Source organism: Sciurus carolinensis, chromosome 14 (genome assembly GCF_902686445.1).
Source record: "Sciurus carolinensis chromosome 14, mSciCar1.2, whole genome shotgun sequence".
Lineage (NCBI taxonomy): Eukaryota > Metazoa > Chordata > Mammalia > Rodentia > Sciuridae > Sciurus > Sciurus carolinensis.
The window spans coordinates 49,530,729-49,552,321 of record NC_062226.1 but is presented as its reverse complement, the minus strand read 5'-3'; the positions used below and the strand labels follow the sequence as shown (position 1 = coordinate 49,552,321).

The window sequence follows — 21,593 nt, the reverse complement described above, 5'->3', positions numbered from 1 at the left end:
ATCCTTCTCAATTTCAGGAATCACATAGACCACAGCACAATAATTCTGGGTCACTTTAACACACCACTGTCACCACTAGATAGATCTTCCAAACAAAAACCAAACAAAGAAACCATAGAACTCAATAACAAAATCAATAACCTAGACTTAATAGACAGATATAGAATATTCCATCCATCAAAAAGCGGATTCACTTTCTTCTCAGTAGCACATGGAACTTTTCGAAAATAGACCATATGTTATGCCACAAAGCAGCCCTTAGGAAATGCAGAAAAATAGAAATACTGCCTTCTGTTCTATCAGATCATAATGGACTGAGAGTAGAAATCAATGACAAAATAAAAAACAGAAATTACTCCAACACCTGGAGACTAAATAATATGCTATTGAATGAAACATGGATAACAGAAAACATCAGGGAGGAGATAAAAAAAAGTTCTTAGAGGTCAATGAGAACGATGATACAACATATCAAAATCTCTAGGACACTTATGAAAGCAGTACTAAGAGGAAACTTCATTGCACGGAGCGCATTCCAGAAGAATGAAAAGTCAACAACTAAATGACCTAACATTACAGCTCAAAACCCCAGAAAAAGAAGAACAGAATAACAACAAAGTACTAGAAGACAGGAAATAATTAAAATCAGAGCTGAAATCAATGAAATTGAAACAAAAGAAACAATTCAAAAAATTGATAAAACGAAAAGTTGGTTCTTTGAGAAAGTAAACAAAACAGACAAACCCTTAGCCACACTAACAAAGAGAAGAAGAGAGAAAACTCAAATTCTAAAATTTGTGATGAAAAAAGAAATATCACGACAGACACCACTGAGATACAGAACATAATGAGAAGCTACTTTGAAAATCTGTATTCCAAAAAAATAGAAACTACCGAAGACATTGACAAATTTCTAGAGACATATGCTCCTCCCAAACTGAACCAGGAGGACATACACAATTTAAACAGATCAATATCAAGCAATGAAATAGAAGAAGTCATTAAAAATCTACCATCCAAGAAGAGCCCAGGACCAGATGGATTCTCAGCCGAGTTCTACAAGACCTTCAAAGAAGAACTCATTCCAATACTTCTCAAAGTATTCCAGGAAATAGAAAAGGAGGATACCCTACCAATCTCATTCTATGAAGCTAATATCACCCTCATACCCAAACCAGGAAAAGACACATCAAAGAAAGAAAATTTTAGACTAATATCCCTGATGAATATAGATGCAAAGATCCTTAACAAAATATTGGCAAACCATATCCAAAAACATATTAAGAACCCCATGATCAAGTGGGGTTCATTCCTGGAATGCAAGGATGGTTTAACATCCGTAAATCAATAAACGTAATCCATCATGTCAATAGACTTAGGGATAGGAATCATATGGTTATTTCAATTGATGCAGAAAAAGTGTTTGACAAAATACAACACCCCTTCATGCTCAAAACACTAGAAAAAATAAGGATAGTAGGAAATTACCTGAACATTGTAAAGACTATTTATGCTAAGCCCAGGCCAACATCATTCTCAATGGAGAAAAACTGAAACCACTCCCTTTAAAAATGGGAACAAGACAGTGATGTTCTCTTTTACCACTTCTATTCAACATTGTCCTCGAACCTCTAGCCAGAGCAATTGGACAGACTAAAGAAATTGAAGAGATACAAATAGGAAAAAAGGAACTTAAGCTGTCACTATTTGCTGATGACAGGATTCTCTATTTAGAGGATCCAAAAAACTTCTCCAGAAAACTTCTAGACCTCATAAATGAATTCAGCAAAATAGCAGGCTATAAAATCAACACACATAAATCTAAAGCATTTTTATATGCAAGTGATGAAACATCTGAAAGGGAAATGAGGAAAACAACTCCATTTGCAATAGCCTCAAAAAAAATAAAATACTTGAGAATCAATCTAACCAAAGAGATCAAAGATCTCTACAATGAAAACTATAAAACATTGAAGAAAGAAATTGAGGAAGACCCTAGAAAAAGGAAAGGTCTCCTATGTTCTTGGAGAGGCAGAATTAATATTGTCAAAATGGTCATACTACCAAAAGTGCTACACAGATTCAATGCAATTCCAATTAAAATCCCAATGATGTACCTTACAGAAATAGAGCAATCAATCATGAAATTCATCTGGAAGAATAAGAAACCCAGAATAGCTAAAGCAATCCTTTGCAGGAGAATGAAAAAGGGGGTATCACAATACCAGAACTTCAACTATACTACAAAGCAATAGTAACAAAAATGGCATGGTATTGGCATCAAAATAGACAGGTAGATCAATGGTACAGAATAGAGGATATGGACACAAACCCAAATAAATAAAATTTTCTAATACTAGACAAAGGTGCCAAAAATATTCAATGGAGAAAAGAGAGCCTTCAACAAATGGTCCTGGGAAAACTGGAAATCCATATGCAACAGAATGAAACTAAACCCCTATCTCTCACCCTGCACAAAACTCAACTCACAATGGATCAAGGACCTTGAAATCAGACCAGAGACCCTGCATCTTACAGAAGAAAAAGTAGGTCCAAATCTTCACCTTCTCAGCTTAGGATCAGACTTCCTTAACAGGACTCCCATAGCACAAGAAATAAAGGCAAGAATCAATAACTGGGATAGATTCAAACTAAATAGCTTTCTAGCAGCAAAGAAAACTATCAGCAATGGGAAGAGAGAACCTACAGAGTGGGAGAAAATCTTTGCCACTCATACTTCAGATAAAGCACTAATTTCCAGAATGTATAAAGAACTCAAAAAACTCTACACCAAGAATACAAATAACCCAATCAACAAATGGGCTAAGGAAATGAACAGACGCTTCACAGAAGAAGATCTACAAGCAATCAACAAACATATGAAAAAATGTTCACCATCTTTAGTAATAAGAGAAATGCAAATCAAAACTACACTAAGATTCCATCTCACCCCAATTAGAATGGCAATTATCAAGAATACAAGCAACACTACGTGTTGGGGAGGATGTGGGGAAGAAGGTACACTCATACATTGCTGGTGGGACTGCAAATTAGTGCAATGACTCTAGAAAGCAGTGTGGAGATTCCTTAGAAAACTTGGAATGGGCCTACCATTTGACCCAGCTATCCCACTCCTTGGTCTATACCCAAAGGACTTAAAATCAGCATACTACAGAGAGATACAGCCATATCAATGTTCATAGCTGATCAATTCACAATAGCCAGATTGTGGAACCAACCTAGATGTCCTTCAATTGATGAATGGATAAAGAAATTGTGATATATATATATATATATATATATATATATATATACACAATGGAATATTACTCAGCTATAAAGAATAATAAAATTATGACATTTGTAGGCAAATGGATGAAATTGGTGAATATCATGCTAAGTGAGATAAGCCAATCTCAAAAATCCAAAAATGAATGATCTCACTGATAAGCGGATGATGACACATAATGGGGGGTGGGAGGGGAACAAGAATGGAGGAAGGAGGGACTTTATAGAGGGAAAAGAGAGGTGGGAGGGGTGGGGGGAAGGAAAAAAATAACAGAATGAATCAAACATCATTACTCTATGTAAATGTATGAATATGCAAATGGTATGCTGTTACTCCATGTACAAACAGAAACAACATATATCCCATTTGTTTACAATAAAAATAAATTAAAATTTAAAAAAATCAAACTTAGCTGACAAAAGAGGATTTGAAATGTCACCATGTCACCATGGTCCACTTCATGCTTTGAATATAGCCCTGTTTTGAAAGGGGACATTTTTTTCTTCTCTTCCCTTCCTTTCCCTAACCTCCCTTCCCTAACTGAGGGGGAAAAAAATTGATGGGAGATTAGATAATTTCAAATTTTCAGTTGGTTCCTCAGGAGACTTAAACATGTGACACTGCCGTCAACAAACCAGAGAACTGGCACAAATGGAGCATCAGGGTCAGATACCAGGCAGCAGGAGCACCACCCAATGCAGCATGATTCAGCCAAAAGAACATAATGAGAACCTGTGATCTGCAGCCTGGATAGAACTGGAGACCTTCATGTAAAGTGAAATGAGCCAGGACAGGAAGACATGTGCCTCAGGATCTCACCCACATGTGAAATAGAGAGAAGCTGATCTCCTAGAAGCTGAGAGTGGGATGGTGCTTACCAGAGGCCACAGACAGCAGAAGGTGGGGAGAGATGGGACAGGCTGGTCAATGGGCTCCACGATACCACTGGAAAGGAGCAAGAAGCTGGTGCACAACTGCAGGTTGTGGGGACTGTACGTGGCACTAACCTACTGAGCATTTGAAAAAGCTGGAGGGAGGGATCTTGGGGGTTTTCACAACAGAGACATGATAAACACTCAAGGAGATGAATGTGTTTAACCTGATTAAAGGTCACATCACACGTAGTATGGTATCCCACTCACATGTGCCATTTTTTGTTTTTATGTACCCGTTAAAAACAAATTTAAAAAATTACACGAGAATTTCAGAAAGCTGCTGTGTGTATGAAAATCAACACTACAGAGGGAAAATAGATGGAATTGGGATAAGTCATGAGAGATGAAGAATATCTAAGCAGAAACCCCATTGCGGTAAGTGAAAAGATGAGACAGAGAAGTCCCGTTATCTTTTTCTTCATCTGGGGAGTGATTTTTATGGTTTTCTTTCATCATATCCAGATTTCATTGATTTTTCTGTTAATCCCAACTTGTGTAAAAGCAAAAATAATGATGTGTCTGAAATGAACTCAACATGGAACGAGAACTGAGATCTAAAATTTCAGTCGCAATTTAAAATAAAATGGAAAAGAATTAAAAGAAATATTTACCCAACCTCTCATCTTCCTGTAAGATGTAAAGCGTAAGGAAGATAGAAATTATAAATGAAGAATACAAAATAAATTGATGAAATATAAAGAAAATGATTGGTTTTATTGTTCATATTGTATACATGATATTCTATAGAAAAAATATATTAAATTTTATAAATAGTTAAATAAATAAATGCTTAAATAAATAAATAGACACAGTTGCAGGGATGTAAGGGTGTACTGCCTATAGATTTGAAACCAGCGTTGCACAAAATCCTGAAAACATCTGACAAATTGAATTATTGAGACAGTTACAGCAGGAATGAGGGTCTTTGAAATGGCAGAACTTGAGGGAATGTGGTAAGGTGTATCCTCAGTGAGAAGCATTTCCTGTTGGACCAGGTCTCATTCCTTACTCCTTAGTCTTTCATACAAGTTTGCTGATGAAGAGAAGGATCTCACGATTTCTGCTCTGACCACCTCCCAGGCACAAGGGAGGTGTTTCTTCCCCTTCAGGTAGACAGTGAGCCTGTGGAAGTACTTCCTCAGAGCCCTCAGGGGAGCCTCTTCCACCTCCACCTGCTGAGTCACACAGGCTTTCAGGTCATCCAGCTGCTGATAGAGGCCAGTGAGGAATGTGTCCAGGAGGGTCTTGTCCCAAGCAGCAAAGGACTCCTGAGTGCTGAAGAGGTTGAAGACCTGCTGGGTCATCTCATGAAGGACAGAGACAGCTTGAGCCTTCTGCACCTGCTCACCATCCATCTGCTCCTGGGGGAAGGCAAAGTCCTTTCTGTAGTTGAGGCAGAACAAGGTGGGAACTCTCCTCATTTCCTCCAGGAGCATCAGGGCCCCCTTCTCATATCTCTCAGGAGTTTCAAGACCCAGGTTATAGATCTGAGTCAGGTCACAGCCCAGAGAACAGGTGGACTTGCAGCTGAGCACCACCAGGACCAGCAGGAAAGCCAAGGGCAAGGCCATTGGGGATCTTGCAGATGCTTGCTAGGCTGCAGTGGGCAATCATGAACCAATGCCTCTAGGTTCTCTGAAGCCCTTCATTTGCTCCTTTTCCTTAAATAGGAACCAATATACTTTCAATTTCCTGAATGTCATCCCCAAAACTTTCCATTTCTGTTTTTGCTTTCCTTATGCATTCACTGCACGCATTTTCCAACCCCCTTTTTTTTCATTATTGATTTCACCTCCCTTGCCCCCAGACCCCTTTTTAGGATTATTTTTCCAACCAAAATACCTATTGGCTTTTGTTGTTGTTGTTCCTGGGATTGAACCCAGAGGCACTTTAGCACTGAGTCACATCCCCTGCCCTTTTCATATTTATATAGAGAAGGAGTCTCACTAAACTGTTTCAGACCTTTCTTAGTTGCTGAGCCTGGCCTCCTCCTGTTTCAGTTTCTTGGTCCGTGGAATCACAGATGTGCACCATCTCTTGGAGAGGCTGCAGGCCTCATTGAGGTGGGAGATCATAAACTTTTGCCTCTAACTTCTCTGTAGACCTTGCTTTATGTATATGTCTTACATGGGAATATACTGTGTATATGCCTTAATGGGGGCATTTCTGAATGCCCTTCCCTTACCATCTCCACAAACAAGTTAGTAAATATATTTATGTACCCTTAAAAATCTTGCTGTGTCCCTTTGTAATCTATCACTGTCTCATTTCTAAATGCCACCTTAGGCATTCCCTGGTAAACACTAGTCTGCTTTCTGTCACTATATATTAGCCTTCCTTTCTAGAGTTTTGTTTAAATGGGATACTACAGAATTCATTCCTTTTGGTTCTGTCTTCTTATCCTCAGCATAATTCATCCCTATGTTTGTGTATCTTGATTCATCCCTATCACTGATTGGTATTCCATGGTGTGGATATGCTGTGATTTCTTTTGTCATTTACTCATAATGGATATTGTATTGTTTTCAGATTCAGACTATTCCAAATACACCTCTAGAACATTCATGTGCAAGTCTGTGTAAAGACACATGCTTTCTTTGCTCTTGGGAATCCACTTCTTGACTCATGTGATAGGTATATGGTTTGCTTTTTTAGGAAAATGTAAAATGGATTTTCAATGTAATTGTATGATTTTTTAGTTTCAGCAGCAGGTTATGAACATTCCAGTTGCTCCACATCCTTGCCAAAGCTCCGCAACAAGGACTTTTACCTTTAGCTGTTCTACTAAGTATGTACTTGTGTGTCATTGTGGTTTAATTTGCCTTGCCCTAATGCTTAATAATAATCATCTTTTCCTGTCTTACTTGCTCTCTTTCTCCCTCCTTTGTTGAAATATTTTTTCATATATTTTGTCAATCTTTTAGGTTACTTGCTTTCCTCTCACTGAGTTTTAAGAGTTTTTTTTATATATATACATAAGTTCTTTATCAGATCTGCGACTTGTGAATATATTCTTTCAGTTCATTATTTGTCTTTTCATTTGTTAAGAGATTCTTTTGAAGTGGGCTCCATTTTTAAAAACTTCCTAAGTCAATTATTGGGGGATGTAATTGTTATGATGCATTTTCAGTTTTCTAAGAGCCTGGCATAGTTGGGATTATAAAAACAAACAGGAATTTCAGAGACAATGTCAATTGAAGCAGAGTTTGCTGATTCAGTAAAAAATATTTGATATGACCAAGTTTCTGGAGTACTCTCCAGGAAATCAATTAATGAGTTATGTAATTAACTTTATCCTACTAAATTAAAAGAGTACTATATTGGCACCCCTAGTGCAATGTTGGAGTTTGTTTTAAAGTATCTATTGTAGGCAACTGGAGACAATTAAACTAACATTTAAAAACAACAATTGATGTTGAGAACAAAATGTTTCATAAATGATTCTTTATTTTTGGCTCAACAAACATCATTATGACCAATTTAAGTAAATGCCTGCAATGATTGAGATCTGGATTCTGGGTACCAAGCACCTTCTGACCTGTCACCAACTGCTTGCCCTGTCCTCATGTGTCACAACCAGAGTAGTCAAGACAGAAATCCACATGGGTGAAGGCGCTATCATCTCTGCTGGTCAATCTCCCATGCTTCATTATAGACTTGGCCACCATGCTGGTGTGCTTTCCTCAGAAAGGGTAGTGGATGCAGAATTCCTCACACTGGAATGGGCTTCTCTGTAATCACATTCATTATTGGCCTAAAAGACCATGATTTCTGAGGAAGGTTCTGCTACCTTCACATATTTATTTGTTAGTCATGATTCTAATTTGATGATGTGTCCATCCAAATATATTACCTACTTTTCTTGGTTTGGTATTTTATTTTTTTGCTGTGTGTTTCAGAGCATTTAAATATATATATATATATCTAATGGATACGAGAACTTTATCTGATATGTGATTTGTAAATGTTTTCTCCTAGTCTGAAGCATACTGTTCATTTTCTTAAGAGTATTTCATGAATAAGTCCTTGATCAGGTGTAATCTGAGTGTCTGAATGTATCTGATGTTCCCTAAAGTGCCTCCATATCAGCTTTGTTAAATGCAAAAATGATGATATGCATCTGTGCTGCTGTTGCCCTTCATATCATCTCCATATTTAGGCAACATTCATATATTTTTTTTTGCAACCCATTTGTTTGCCAGGATCTTCTTATCATTTAAGAGCTGGATAAGGTGGCTCCATTTCCTAATCTTTGTCCATAGAAGCACAGTATACTCTGCCCGATTTCCTTGGAGTCCTGAGGTCAAATTTGAAAGGGGAAAGGTGACCCTGTTGTCATTCCTCTGCCTTCTGTCCCTGCAAATTTGGTTCATCATGAATGTCTGGCCACTTTGCACTTGTTTCCACATACTCTTTGAAACATGGACCTGAACAATTTCCATAATCTATACACGGAAATCCTACACACATTAGAATTTATGTTTCAGGAGTGTGTTGCACACCTGTAACCCCAGAAACTGAAGAAGGGGATCATGTGTTCTGCAACTCAGTTTTGCCATAAGTAAAATTCTGTGTCCAAATAAAAATTGAAAACAGCTTGGGGACATAGCTCAGTGGTAAAGCAATAAGCCTGGATTTAATTGCAAGTACAAAAACAAAAAAAAGATTATATCGTTTATGAAGGTTTGGAGAAGGTGGAAGAAATTTCATCACATCAGTGCACGCAATTTCAAACGGTGCATGAGACAACCTGTTCTGAAATGTCCTTGTTCATCCCAACCAGGAAGTTTCCACTGCCTTAATCTGAGGAGTGTCAAAACTCCAGACTACCCAGGAAATTCTCTCTTTCTCTTTCTCCTCAGAACAAGCCAACACACAAAACCATGCTCTCTCAGTCTTTTTTCTGTTGTTATAACAATATACAATTAATTCAGAAAAGAAGCTGACATTGGATCATAGTTCTGGAGGCTGGAAAGTGGCAAAAACGACAGCTGCACCTTCCTAGATTCAGGTGAAGGCGAGAGGCTGCTTTCACTCACAAAGGAAAGAAGAAAGGTAGAGGGTTGGCCATCATCCATGCTTACCTGTTTAGCATGTGCAAATATTACCTTGAGTCTAGAATTCCTCATACTTACAGGAATTAATTTAAGGTGTCATTTATCCTCTACTGGTGACAGACATAATTTTGGTGATCTTGATTATGACACAGTAGTTAAATTTTGCAGAAGCCACTCTGGTCCTTTTTGTCAATGCACACAGGATGAGCAGGCCTTTCAGACACAGGCCAGTTTCTGGGCCAGGGGAGCCACATGACCAGAGAAGGAAGTGGGCTATCAAGTCTCACTGCTGGGACTTCCTCAGCTTCCTCCTGGCTGCTCTAGACACAGCATAGACTCTGCTTCTACAAGCTGCTCTTGTACTTGTACCAAGGCAGAAGAGAACTCTGCTTCAGCAGAGCTCTCAGAAGAGCTGATGTGGGGAGTTGGAGGAAGGGGGAACGTTGACATTTTTCACAGGAGTTTGCATTGGCACTTCTTGTTTGTACAGCCGATGTGTTACCATCTTGGTGGGAAGGGGATATCTGAGTTCCTAGTCACCTTAATTGTAACTACTCTGGACCTTCTCTCACATTTATTCTCCTCAAGTCTTACTCTTTTAAAGGAACTCTGTTCAGTTTTCCATGTTGTTCTCTGTGAAAATGCCTAGTTGCAAATAAAATCTATTATGATTCTTCCCTTTGTACTACTTTTATAACCCTCCACATACTAGCTATGTGAAATTCGGTGGTTACAAAACCTATTTGAGATTTAGTTTTCTGTCCAGTAAAATGGAAAAATGTAAAATAGGTATCCACTTTGTAGGCATACTGCTTACGTAAGAGTGCATGTGAAGAGGATCAAATCAAAATGTGACCATAGGTGCTCAGCACAGTGCCTGTTTCATTAGAATCTCTCAGTAAATGGCAGCTGCAAATGACAGTAATACCCAGAACAGCCCATGTCCCAAGAATTCAGTACAAAGACCAAAACAGCCAATTGGCACATGCTGGTCAGGAGCTTCTTGGAAAGTTTGATCACCTCAGTGCAAGCACAGGGAAAATTGGTGTCCTCTGTCCCACTAGAATTTCCTGTAGCCCATGATTCCTGGCTTTTAGCCTTGGTAACAAATTGGATTTAATCTTGTGCACAGGTCTCAGATTTCTGCATTGGGTTGTGTATGGCTTCAGAGATGCAGAGCACCAGGAAAACCAGACAGAATTTTCCCAGAATTCCATATAACCAAGATGGGAGGACAGGAGCAGACTTGGTTTTCGAAAAACATGGAAACAAACTAGTCAAATGAATATAGTATAGACAATGTCCTCCTCCCTCTGTTCCCTGGAAACTGTCACCTTCAGAAGGTCATAAATTTTCACTGTAGTATGAGGAGCAAAATTACAGTACTTAGGGGCTGGGGAGATAGCTCAGTTGGTAGAGTGCTTGCCTTGTAAGCACAAGGCCCTGAGTTCGATCCCCAGCACCCAAAAAAAAAAAAAAAAAAAAAAAAAAAAAATTACAGTACTTAGTAAATATCATTGAAGTCACTGTGATGTCTCACCCTCAATCTTGGGGGCACACAGATATTTTAAAGTCCTTCCACAGAACATTCCTCAGAAAAAGAAGGGCTTAGGGTGAATACAAAACCTAGCATATTCTTTTGGTTCACCTGAAAGCTAAATTCTAACTTCACAACCAGAGAGCGTGGAGCACAGAGCAGAAGCTGTGGGCACCCAGGTTCTAGTCCCAAGTCACTTGCTGACCCATTCCCCTCCAATCCCACAGCATTCACCCCACATTTATTTCCCTGGAAGTTTCAGATTCCCCTTATTCACTTGTGTATTACATGTGGCTTACCTTCTATTTAAATTCCTTGGAATTTAATATAACAGAAGGCACATTTTACAAAGAACACTTAAGTGGTATTCTGAAAATTTTAACACAGGGGATTTTATAAATCAAGGTGAAATTGAAACTGTCAAAAGAATTTTTGCACAATAAATAATTTATTTTCTAAGGTAAATATTTAAATAAAGTGTAAATAACTTAATTCATAAATTAATTTTAAAAATTAAAATATTCAATTATCTTTTCAAATGCACCACATTTGCTGTCAGTCACTTCATGAGCCTCTGCTGGATGAAGAATGCCTGAATCGTTGGCTGGTTCAGAGGTGCATACTGGGCCATCTTCAGCTTTGGAAGTCATCTGTAAGTCTGGTAATGAAGGAGAAGTTCCGGAAGAGTTCACTTTGGACTACTGTCCAGGCACAGCTGCTAAACTCCTTGGCCTTCAGGTACCTCAGGATCCTCCAATAATAGCTCTTCAGATACAGGATGGAGTTTCCCCAGTGTACGTTTTCCTCTCCTAGTTTCTCCTCCAGAGTTGTTTCCAGGAGGTCCATCTGCTGATGGAGTCCAACAAGGAGGTCCTTGACAATGGTCTCATTCCAGCCAGGGTTAGAGAAGTCTCTTGTGAAAAGAGCATAGATGTTCTGAAGCATCTCATAGGTGACAAAGGCAGCATGCTCCTTCTGGAACTGCTGTGGATGCTTGATCTCCTCAGGAATCTTGAAGTCCATCGTGTCATTGAGGCAGTCTTCAGGCCTCCCATTCAACTGCATCAGGAGTTCCTGACATTTCAAAATGCTGTTGCTCTGTTGGAGTGCAAGCAGTTTGTAACTGAGGGATAGAGTTGTGGTGGAGAAGCACAACAGGAGGGCGATTTGAAGACTGCACCTGTTGTTCATGATGAAAACCAGAACAGTGTTGCCTGCAATCTACACAAGTTTGCAAAGGCTCCAAAGTTCTGCGGAGTGAATGTCTTTCCTCCATGGGTATGGCCATTTATATGGGATGGTCCTCTCTGTTTCAGAGGAATTTCCCACTATCAGTTCTCCCTTTCAGTTTTCCTATGTCATGTTTTTCTTGTTACATTTTTACTAGTTTTTAAAACTCTTTCTATTTACGCTATTGCTTACTTTATAATAATGTATGTTAGGGGAAAAGTTACACAACCTGTGAGACTTTCTAATGTTTTATAAAGTTTCAGTAATTTCTAAAACAAAGGGGGAAAAAGGAACTTTAGAGGAAACAAAGGAAAGCAAATTATGTGAGAACCAAGGAACCCCTAAATAGCAAAGAGGCATTAACTGAAAATCCATTTATAGAACAGCAGCTGGATTGGGGTTTTGCCCATTGCATTAGCAGGTTCATGTGAGAGGGTCTCAGTGAGTTCTGAGTGGCCTTGGAAAAAGGCAGGTAAGAGAAAGTTTCAAATCAACTGGGTCTGAAATAGTAATGTGTCTTCCATTTCGTTGACTGGAATCCTTGCTCTTGAAGTTTTAACCACCCTGTGAGTGTTCTGACTGCCCTGAGACTACTGTACTGTAAGGAAGCCCAAACTAGCTCACAAGGAGAGACCATGTGGAATTTGGCAATACAGTTTAAAAGTTTAAGCAATAGAACTTAACTTGCAATATCATGACTTGAAATTTACCTATGGTTTTCCGTACAGAAGTGTGTGTGTGTGTGTATGTGTGTGTATTTAAAACACACACAATATCTATAAATGCCCATTGAAGCAATGTCATAATAAAAGCTACAAATATCCATCAGGAGAGAACTGGTCAAGTAATACCACAGACAAAATGGAATATTTTTCAACCATTGAAAAGGAAATCAACTGATAGGGACCTATGTCACAAATATGTTTAATGATATGAACATAATTTGTAAAATATATAATATACAACATACTATAATACATAATATATTGGCATTAATTCATAATATACAATAAATTATTATATAAATATATGAAAAATAATTATTATAATATTACATAATATATTACATCATATGTAACATGTTATAATTATCACATATATAATGCATTATACATATAATAAAAGCAAATGATAATATCATTTATCTTATAAATTAACTGAAAGAAACACAAATATATATGCTGGTACATGCATATTATCTTTTTCTCTAGGTACTCTCTCTCAAATATAAATAGTAGCCACTTGCTGTGACAATGCCTACAATGGTGAGAATGTGGCTTGAAAGAAAAATCTTTCCTTTTTCACTTTGTAACTTTAAACAAATTTTATTGTACAATTTTTACTGGTGCATTATAATTCTGCATACTAGTCGGATTCATTATGCCATATTCATACATGCACACAACCTAATTGGATCCATCTCATTCCCAGCACCTTCCCTTTCCTTCCTTCCTGTCTCTCCTGATTCTCCTGATTCATATCTCCAGGATAAGAAGAGCCATTAGGCATCTTAATCATTCAGTACACTTTGTTTGAGAAAAAGATGAAAAGTGTTACTTTGTTTAATATATCCCTTGTTTAATTCTCACTTAACTTTAAGGTCGCTGGCGGCGTGTCCTTGAAGGGCATTTTGGTACTCTGGCCTCCTCTTCACTCTTTTTACTCCCTGGATATGAGGTGATCAGTTTGGGCCTATGAAGCTCTCCTGCCATGATATGCTGCATTCATCAGGCACCCAAAGCAATAGGCCAATTAATCATGGACTGGAACCACCAGAACTTTAAAAGCTAATTATCCCTTTCCAAAGTTAATTATCTAGGGTATTTGTGATGGTGATAGAAAACTAATACAGGTGAAAATGCTGGTTGCCAGTTAAAATTATTACATCTCATATACATGTGTAATTATTAGCACACTGTACAATATAAATGTGTACAATTATCATATCTATGTCATATTTGTTTATATTGAAAAGGATATAAGATGCTATGGGAAACACAAGTATATAAAAATACAGAGAGAAAATTTTATAAAAGGAAATATATCAACATTTAAAGCTCATTTATTTTTTATTTATTTATTTTTTGTTCATTGTACAGATTTTCATTTCTCTGGTTATAGACTATGTAGAGTCACCCCATTTGTGTAATCATACATATACATAGGGTAATGATGTTTGTCTCATTCCATTATATTTCGTTCTCCCCACCTGCCCTCCCATCATTTCCCTCTACACAATCCAACCTTTCTTTATTCTTCCCTTACCACCTCCCACCCCCAGGTATGTGTCAGTATCTAGTTATCAGAGAAAATATTCCACCTTTGCTTTTTTGGGATTGGTTTATTTCACTTAACATGATATTCTCCAACTTCATTCATTTACCTGCAAATGACATCATTTTATTCTTCTTATGCCTGTGTAATATTCCACTGTGTGTATATACCACAGTTTCTTTATCCATTCAACTATTGAAGGTCATCTAGGTAGATTCCATAGCTTAGCTATTGTGAATTGAACTGCTATGAACATTGTTGTGGCTGCATCACTGTAGTATGCTGATTTTAAATCCTTTAGATATAAACCAAGGACTGGGATAGTTGGGTCAAATGGTGAGTCCATTCCAAGTTTTCTGAGGAATCTCCTCCACACTGCTTTCCAGAGTGACTGCATCAATTTGCAATCCCACCAGCAATGTATGAGTGTACCTTTTTCCCCACATCCTTGTCAACACCTATTGTTGCTTATATTCTTGATAATAGCCATTCTAATCGGGGTGAGATGAAATCTTAGGACAGTTTTGATTTGCATTTCTCTTATTACTAGAGATGTCGAACATTTTTTTCATATATCTATTGATCACCTGTATATCTTTCTCTGTGAAATGTCTTCTCAGTTCCTTATTTATTGATGGGGGTCTTCATATTTTTGGTGTAAAATGGAAATGAACATACCAAAGCATGGAATGCAGTAAGATGAGTTCTAAGATGGATGTTTGTGGGATAAATTCCCCCAGAAGGGTGAAAAAAAGATCTCAAATGATCAAACTACTGTTACCCCAATGAACCAGTCACTTAAAGGCAAACTAAGTCCCCACAGTTAGCAGAAGAAGAAAGACATTGAAGATCAGAGCAGAAATAAATGAAATAGAAACTGCAAAAACAATAGGAAAGATCGGCACAATTCAGAGTGTTTTCCTCCTCTCAAAAAGATAAAAAAGATGGACTAGACCTTTGGCTAGGGTAACTAAGAAGAAAAGAAAGAAGGCTCAAAATAAATAAAATCAGGAATGAAAGAGGATACGTTACAACTGATACCATAGAAATGCCAAGGAGCATTAGAGGCTGTTATAAACAACAGCATAATAAATTTGGTAGTCAAAAAGAGGTGGATAAATGACTATTAATATGTAAACTGAGAAGAATAAATTGCAAACAATAGAAAATTTGAACAGACAAATAATGACAAATGGGATTCTGATCAATAATCAAAAATCACAGAGCAATAAAAAGTTCAGAGTTTCACTGGGAAATTCTACCAGAAATTAAGAAGAATGACAGAAGAAGAAACATTGGAACATGATTGGTCAACAAACATATGAAAAACTGTTCAACTTCTCTAACAATTAGAGAAGGAAATTAAAACTACTCTGAGAGTCCATCTCACTGCAGTCAGATTGACAATTAGCAAGTAACAATAAATGTTGGACAGGAGGGGAAGAAAAAGGTGCATTCATATATTGCTGACAAGACTGCAAATTGGTGCAATCACTCTGGAAAGCAGTATGGAGATTCCTTAGAAAACTTGGAATGGAAATCACCTTTTGACCCAATTATCCCATATATATCCAAAGGACATAAAATCAGTATAATTCAGTGACTCATCCCCATCAATGTTTATAGCAGCTCATTTCACAATAGCTAAGCTATGGAACTAACATAGGTGCCCTTCAGCAGATGAATGGATAAAGAAAATATGGTATATATACATAGTGGAATATTAGCCTTGAAGAAGAAAGAAATGATGGCATTTGCTGGTAAATGGATGGAACTGTGGACTATCATGTTAGTGAAATAAGTCAATCCCCCAAAACCAATGGCCTAATGTTCTGTCTGACATGCGGATGCTAACTCACATTTAACTCATAAGTGGGGGTGGGGTGGAAGAGAAGTTCATTGGATTAGAAAAATGGGATTGAAGGAAAGGAAGAAGGATGAGAATAGGAAAGACAGTAGAATGAATAGGATGGAACTTTCTATGTTCTTTTATGAACACACACCAATGGAACTCCACATGATGTACAACCAAAAAAATGGGAAGTTATACTCCATGTATATTTGATATGTTAAAATACATTGTACTGTCATGCATAACTAGAAAGAACAAATTTTAAAAAATTTAAAAAGACAAATAAATACCAATTGTGATGGTTAATTTGAATTGTCAACTTGATTGATTTAAGAGATGCCAATGATTAAGAAGTTTCTGTCTAGGAATTATTGGCATGTAGGATAGTGAACTCAAGTGGAGACTCTACCTAAGTATGGGCTGTATCAACCAATAGATTGGAGGCTTGGATGGAATAAAAGTTGGAAAAACAGGGAAGCAGAGGCAGATGTAAGCTCATTTCTTCTTGAACAGGTTCTCGATTGCTGCTGAGATTGCCTGAGGACATCAGACACCTGCTCTTTCATTTAGACTCTACCAGTGATTTTCCAGGGAGTTTCTAGAGGCCTTTGGTCTCAGACTGGGGTAGCATCTCTGATCACTCTAGTTCTTGGACTGCACAGTTACCGGTTCCTCCAGCTCACCAGCCTACAGACGGCCATTGTAGACTATCCAGCTCCTGCTTGTGTAAGTCAATCAAATAAATCCCCTTTTTATGATCGTACCTCCTCTTGGTTCTGATTCTCTACAGAACACTGACTAATACGCCAACCCTACTTGAATTTTCCAAAATAGTGAAGAGGAGGGAACACTTCCAAATTCATTTATGAGACTACTATTATCCTAAGATGCAAAATCTACAAGATAGTATAAAAGAGAAAATCTATAAAGAAAAATGTTTTTCTTTAATGAGTGTTTTGTAATATATTGAATGCAAAGATAAATGGTGACTCTGGTTCCATTTCATTAAAAAAATAAGTGGTGAATCTAGCAATTTAATTTGGATATTCTAAAAATACCTTTGATGAAGTTTTAGTGTTGGCTTAGTTATAGTGCTTGTGCATTCTTTTTGAGGTTTATTCCAATGTACCTTATTTTTTTACTTTCCAATGCATTTTTGGAAGCATCATATTTTATACTTTGTTATTGTTCTATTTATGAATAAAATTACATTTTATTACATTTTCTAATTTTTAAAGGGAATAACTTCATTTCATTTATATGCACACTTTATTTTTAATGAATAAATATTTAAAACTTCCTCACATTAAGTTCTTATATGGCAAATGTTCTTATGTAAAAACAGAGAAACACAATCTCTTTGGAGGCTCCATAATTTTCAAAATACATCAGAGGATACTGAAAACAAAACACTTGAGCAGTACTGATGTTAATAATATTTGTAAGTGCATGATTAATGGGGGATGATTATTATGGCTTATAATATTAATCTCTTTTTCCTTATTGGTTGTCCTATTCAAATCAAAGAAAGAAAAACGTGGATTTTTTTTTTTTTTTTAGCAGAATTAGTGACCATTGGCCAGCTCAGGTTCCATGTACAGCCAAGTCCAAGGGAAAGAGTTGGGGATGGGAGGTAAGGAGGATACAGAAGAGTAGGAAGAGCCTGGTTGGAAGACATCACCCTCCACATGAACACAGGGAGTGAGAATCTCACCAAAACTCTCCATCTCCCTGGACAATCTTGCTCAGTCATACAGTTTCTGTGAAATTGGGAACCACAATGAAAAGCTTACTTTCAGGGAAAGGGAGAAGAGCCTATGTTCATGTCTCCCACCTGCTGCCTCACTCACCCGCCCTGGGTGACTGCTCCTGCCCAGCTGTGGGTTCTCTGTAACCCCAGCAGCAGCTGGCGGGGAGAGAATTCTGCATCTGAGCTGTGTGAGAAGGGGAGTATGTAGCCAAGATCTGTGTGCCACTGACTCAGACACTTTCAGTTCCTTTGTCCTTTCCCACATCCTGCATGTCTTGTCACAGGCCTTTAGAAAGACTGGTTCTTCAGTTTCAATCCTACTCACCACTGGATTCAGACATCAATAAGCTACTGTAAAGGGGCTGTGGCCACTCCAGCTAATGTCAGGGTTCAGAATATGCTCCCCCCAAATGGGACATCTTGGAAACTGAGAAAAACACAGAAGTAAGAAAGTCATTCTTTTTTGTGTGCTCTGGCCATAAAAGTATTCTCTGAAATCCCTTCCCTAACTGTGGTTCATAAGATATGCAATGGGCATCCTACCCTATGTGCAGAGGACAAGCGTGAGACCAGAGACTCCCGGAAGAATTTGAACTAATAGGCCTTGGTGAGCCCCCAGTTTGTTACCATTAGATCAGACCCCCATTGGGGCAATCATCCTGCCACAGGCTGTGCCCCTTCATCTATCCTAAGCATGGAAGACAGTTTCCCAAGGTCTTCTCATCTTCATTTCGGAAGCCTCCATTGTCTTGTTAACTTTGGCTAAATAAATTTATCTTGCTTTTCTCTAGTCATGTATCTTTTATTACAGGATGTTAGCCTTGAACCTCACAACTTGCTGAGGAAAAGACTTCTTTTTCTTCTCCCATTATATATATGAAAAGATTACCAGAAGGCCTTCCACATTGGAAGTTTCCCAACGGTGGGAACCCTCTGACTTGGATCTAGCCTCTCTCAGCTGTAGTAAGAAAGCAGTAGTACCTACCCAGAGAACTGGTGGGAGACAAGCTCTTCCATGACTCTGAAAGCAAGTCTACCAACCTCAGTCCAACTGAAGATCCTCAATGGCCCTGGAGCAGACAAGGGCTGCCCACCCAGCATCTCTAAAAGTGCCATCAAGGCCCTGCTTCTAGAAACTCCTGAGGAGCCCTTTCAGATACTGATGCTGTTTGCCCTGAGCATGGATTTCCTTTTCCTTTGGGATTCCAGGCAGTTCTCTTTGGCATATTTATTTAATTCTCATAACCCCTTTTAGGGGTTTTGATGGTTAGATTAGGTGTCACCTTGACTGGATGAAGTAATACTTGGAGAACTGACAAAGCATTATTTCTGGGTCTACCTGTGAAAGTGTGAATAGAGGAAACTGGTCAGTGAACTGAGTGGGAAGATCAATGTGGTCAGGTGCCATCTAAACAGTTGGAGGCCTAAACAACAGAAGGTGCAGAAGGCGAAGAAAGGGAAATTTCCTCTCTCTCTCTCTCTCACACTCTCTCTCTCTCTCTCTCTCTCTCTCTCTCTCTTCTTTCACTCTTTCTCTCCGCTAAAAGTAGGACACTCATCTTCTCCTGCTTTTGGACATCAGAAATCCATATTCCCTGGCTCTATGGACTCCAGTATTTATATTAGCAGCCTCCCTGTATTCTCAAACATTGGCCTTTGATAGAAATACATTATCAACTTCCCTGGTTCTGAGGCTGCCAGATTAGGATGGAGTCACACTACTGGCATCCCAGGGTTTCCAGCTGCAGATGCCTGTTGTGTGAATACTTAGCCAAAATAATCATGAGTCAATCCTTTTAATAAATCCCTTCTTTATCTATCTATCTATCTATCTATCTATCTATCTATCTATCTATCTCCCTACCTATATATATATCTACTTACATCAAATGTCTTAAATATGTTCAGGTACTTCCTGGGTCTGCCAGCATCCAATGAATGCTTGACAAGATGGTAGAGATGCCAGGACCCCTCACTCCACCACTGCATATTCACAACAAATGTGGTATAACTGTGGATCCTGAAACAACCCTCTGACTTGGATCTAGCCTCTCTCAGCTGTAGTAAGAAAGCAGAAGTACCTACCCAGAGAACTGGTTGGAGACATGCTCTTCCATGACTCTGAAGGCAAGTCCACCAACCTCAGTCCAACTGAAGATCCTGAAGCACACTGTGCTCTATAATCTGTGGCCAGTCCTGCCCATGGAAGAATCTGCCTAGAGACTGAGAGAAGTCCTTTCAAAGACCCATTGGGAAGCATATCCATGTAATTAACTGATAAGATGCCCACCTTTTCATACTTAACTGTGGATCCTAAAGTCTTGTCTCCATGCCAGCCCTACTGAACAAAGTCTTGGTCTTATCCAACCAATGACCAATGACCAAACAGGGTTCTTACCAACTCCCTATCCCCTAGAAATAGAACTGCCAATTTAATTTCATTCAACATATTCAGTAACTTCCACATGATGCAACTCCATTTCCATCTGACTGTCATCCCAGAAGCAATTCCATCATTCTGGGGAAGAAATGGAGAACATCTTTACCTATGTAAAGCAGTCTGTAAGAATGGAAGAGCTATTTGTCCTTCAAATGCACAGATACCAAAGCAATATACATGGATCATGATTTTTAGTTAAATATACCACCAATAATGGAATGAAATAAATTACCCATAACTGGTCCTAAGGAAGTCAAGATAAGAATTAATGGAAAAGATTTAAAATTAAGTTCCTTAAAGAATCTTAATGAAGTGCAGGAGAAGATAGACACCTAAATAAAATCAAGATAACAATTTGTGAACCAAAAAAGAAATTTGATAAAGAAATAGAAGCCATGTAAAAGAACCAAATAAATTCTGGAGCAGAAAAATGTACTGAAAAAACTAAAAAGCCTAATAGAGAGTTTCAACAGTAGGTTCAATCATGTACAAAACAGAATCAGTAAACCCAAAGACAGTTTGTTTGAAATCAGTTAAATAGAGAAACAAAGAATTAAAACTAAGGACAAAAGCAAAAGGGAACTATGGTACATACACCATCAAACATATGAATATATGACTCAAAGGAATGTGAGAAATAACAACAAAGAGAATCAGAAAACTTATTCAAGTAAAAATTGTGTGACATCTTCCAAAATCTTGGGGAAAATATCGACATTGAGATTCACTAGCTGGAAGGACTTCTGGCAAGATAAGTTTGATAAAGAACTCAATAATGTGCCACACGATGACATTATGGTTAACAATCAACCACATACAATGCTGGTGGTTCCATAAGATTATAATGGGGCTGAGAAATTCCTATTACCTAGAAAAGGAGACCTTCAGAGAAGTAAAAGAAGAATCCCCAGGAACATTCACTGTGAAATGTTTGCTGAAGCTTCTCTGGCTTGAAAATTACACTAGGGTCCTTCAATCACTGTTGGGATAGGACCAAACAAGGGGCCATCTGTCAGGAATTCCTCCACAGATCTCTTATTAGAAGAAAAATAAATTTGTATTAAGATTCAGTTACTTATGTTTTTCTTATCTCTTACAGAACCTAGCATCAATTTAACTGACAATTGTCATTCAAAAATGCACTCTCGGTGAATCTTTTCCATGAGAAAACCAAATTTCACACTTCTGGAAACTCAAATTACCCTCAAGAATTTATTGGAAAAAATTGA

At 38.0% G+C, this 21,593-nt stretch overlaps 2 protein-coding genes across 2 annotated transcripts; both read right to left on the bottom strand.

Annotated features, from left to right (window-relative positions):
• Positions 1–5,222: 5,222 nt before the first annotated feature.
• LOC124964679 (interferon alpha-5-like) lies at positions 5,223–5,795 on the bottom strand. The gene has a single exon (XM_047525287.1). The coding sequence runs from the start codon at positions 5,793–5,795 to the stop codon at positions 5,223–5,225; it is 573 nt and encodes a 190-aa protein (XP_047381243.1).
• Positions 5,796–11,451: 5,656 nt separating this feature from the next.
• On the bottom strand, positions 11,452–12,009 carry LOC124965019 (interferon beta-like). The gene has a single exon (XM_047525842.1). The coding sequence runs from the start codon at positions 12,007–12,009 to the stop codon at positions 11,452–11,454; it is 558 nt and encodes a 185-aa protein (XP_047381798.1).
• Positions 12,010–21,593: the final 9,584 nt, after the last annotated feature.

Excerpts from the sequence above, each read along its gene's own strand:
- LOC124964679 (XM_047525287.1), bottom strand. The coding sequence starts at position 5,795 with ATGGCCTTGCCCTTGGCTTTCCTGCTGGTCCTGGTGGTGCTCAGCTGC.
- LOC124965019 (XM_047525842.1), bottom strand. The coding sequence starts at position 12,009 with ATGAACAACAGGTGCAGTCTTCAAATCGCCCTCCTGTTGTGCTTCTCC.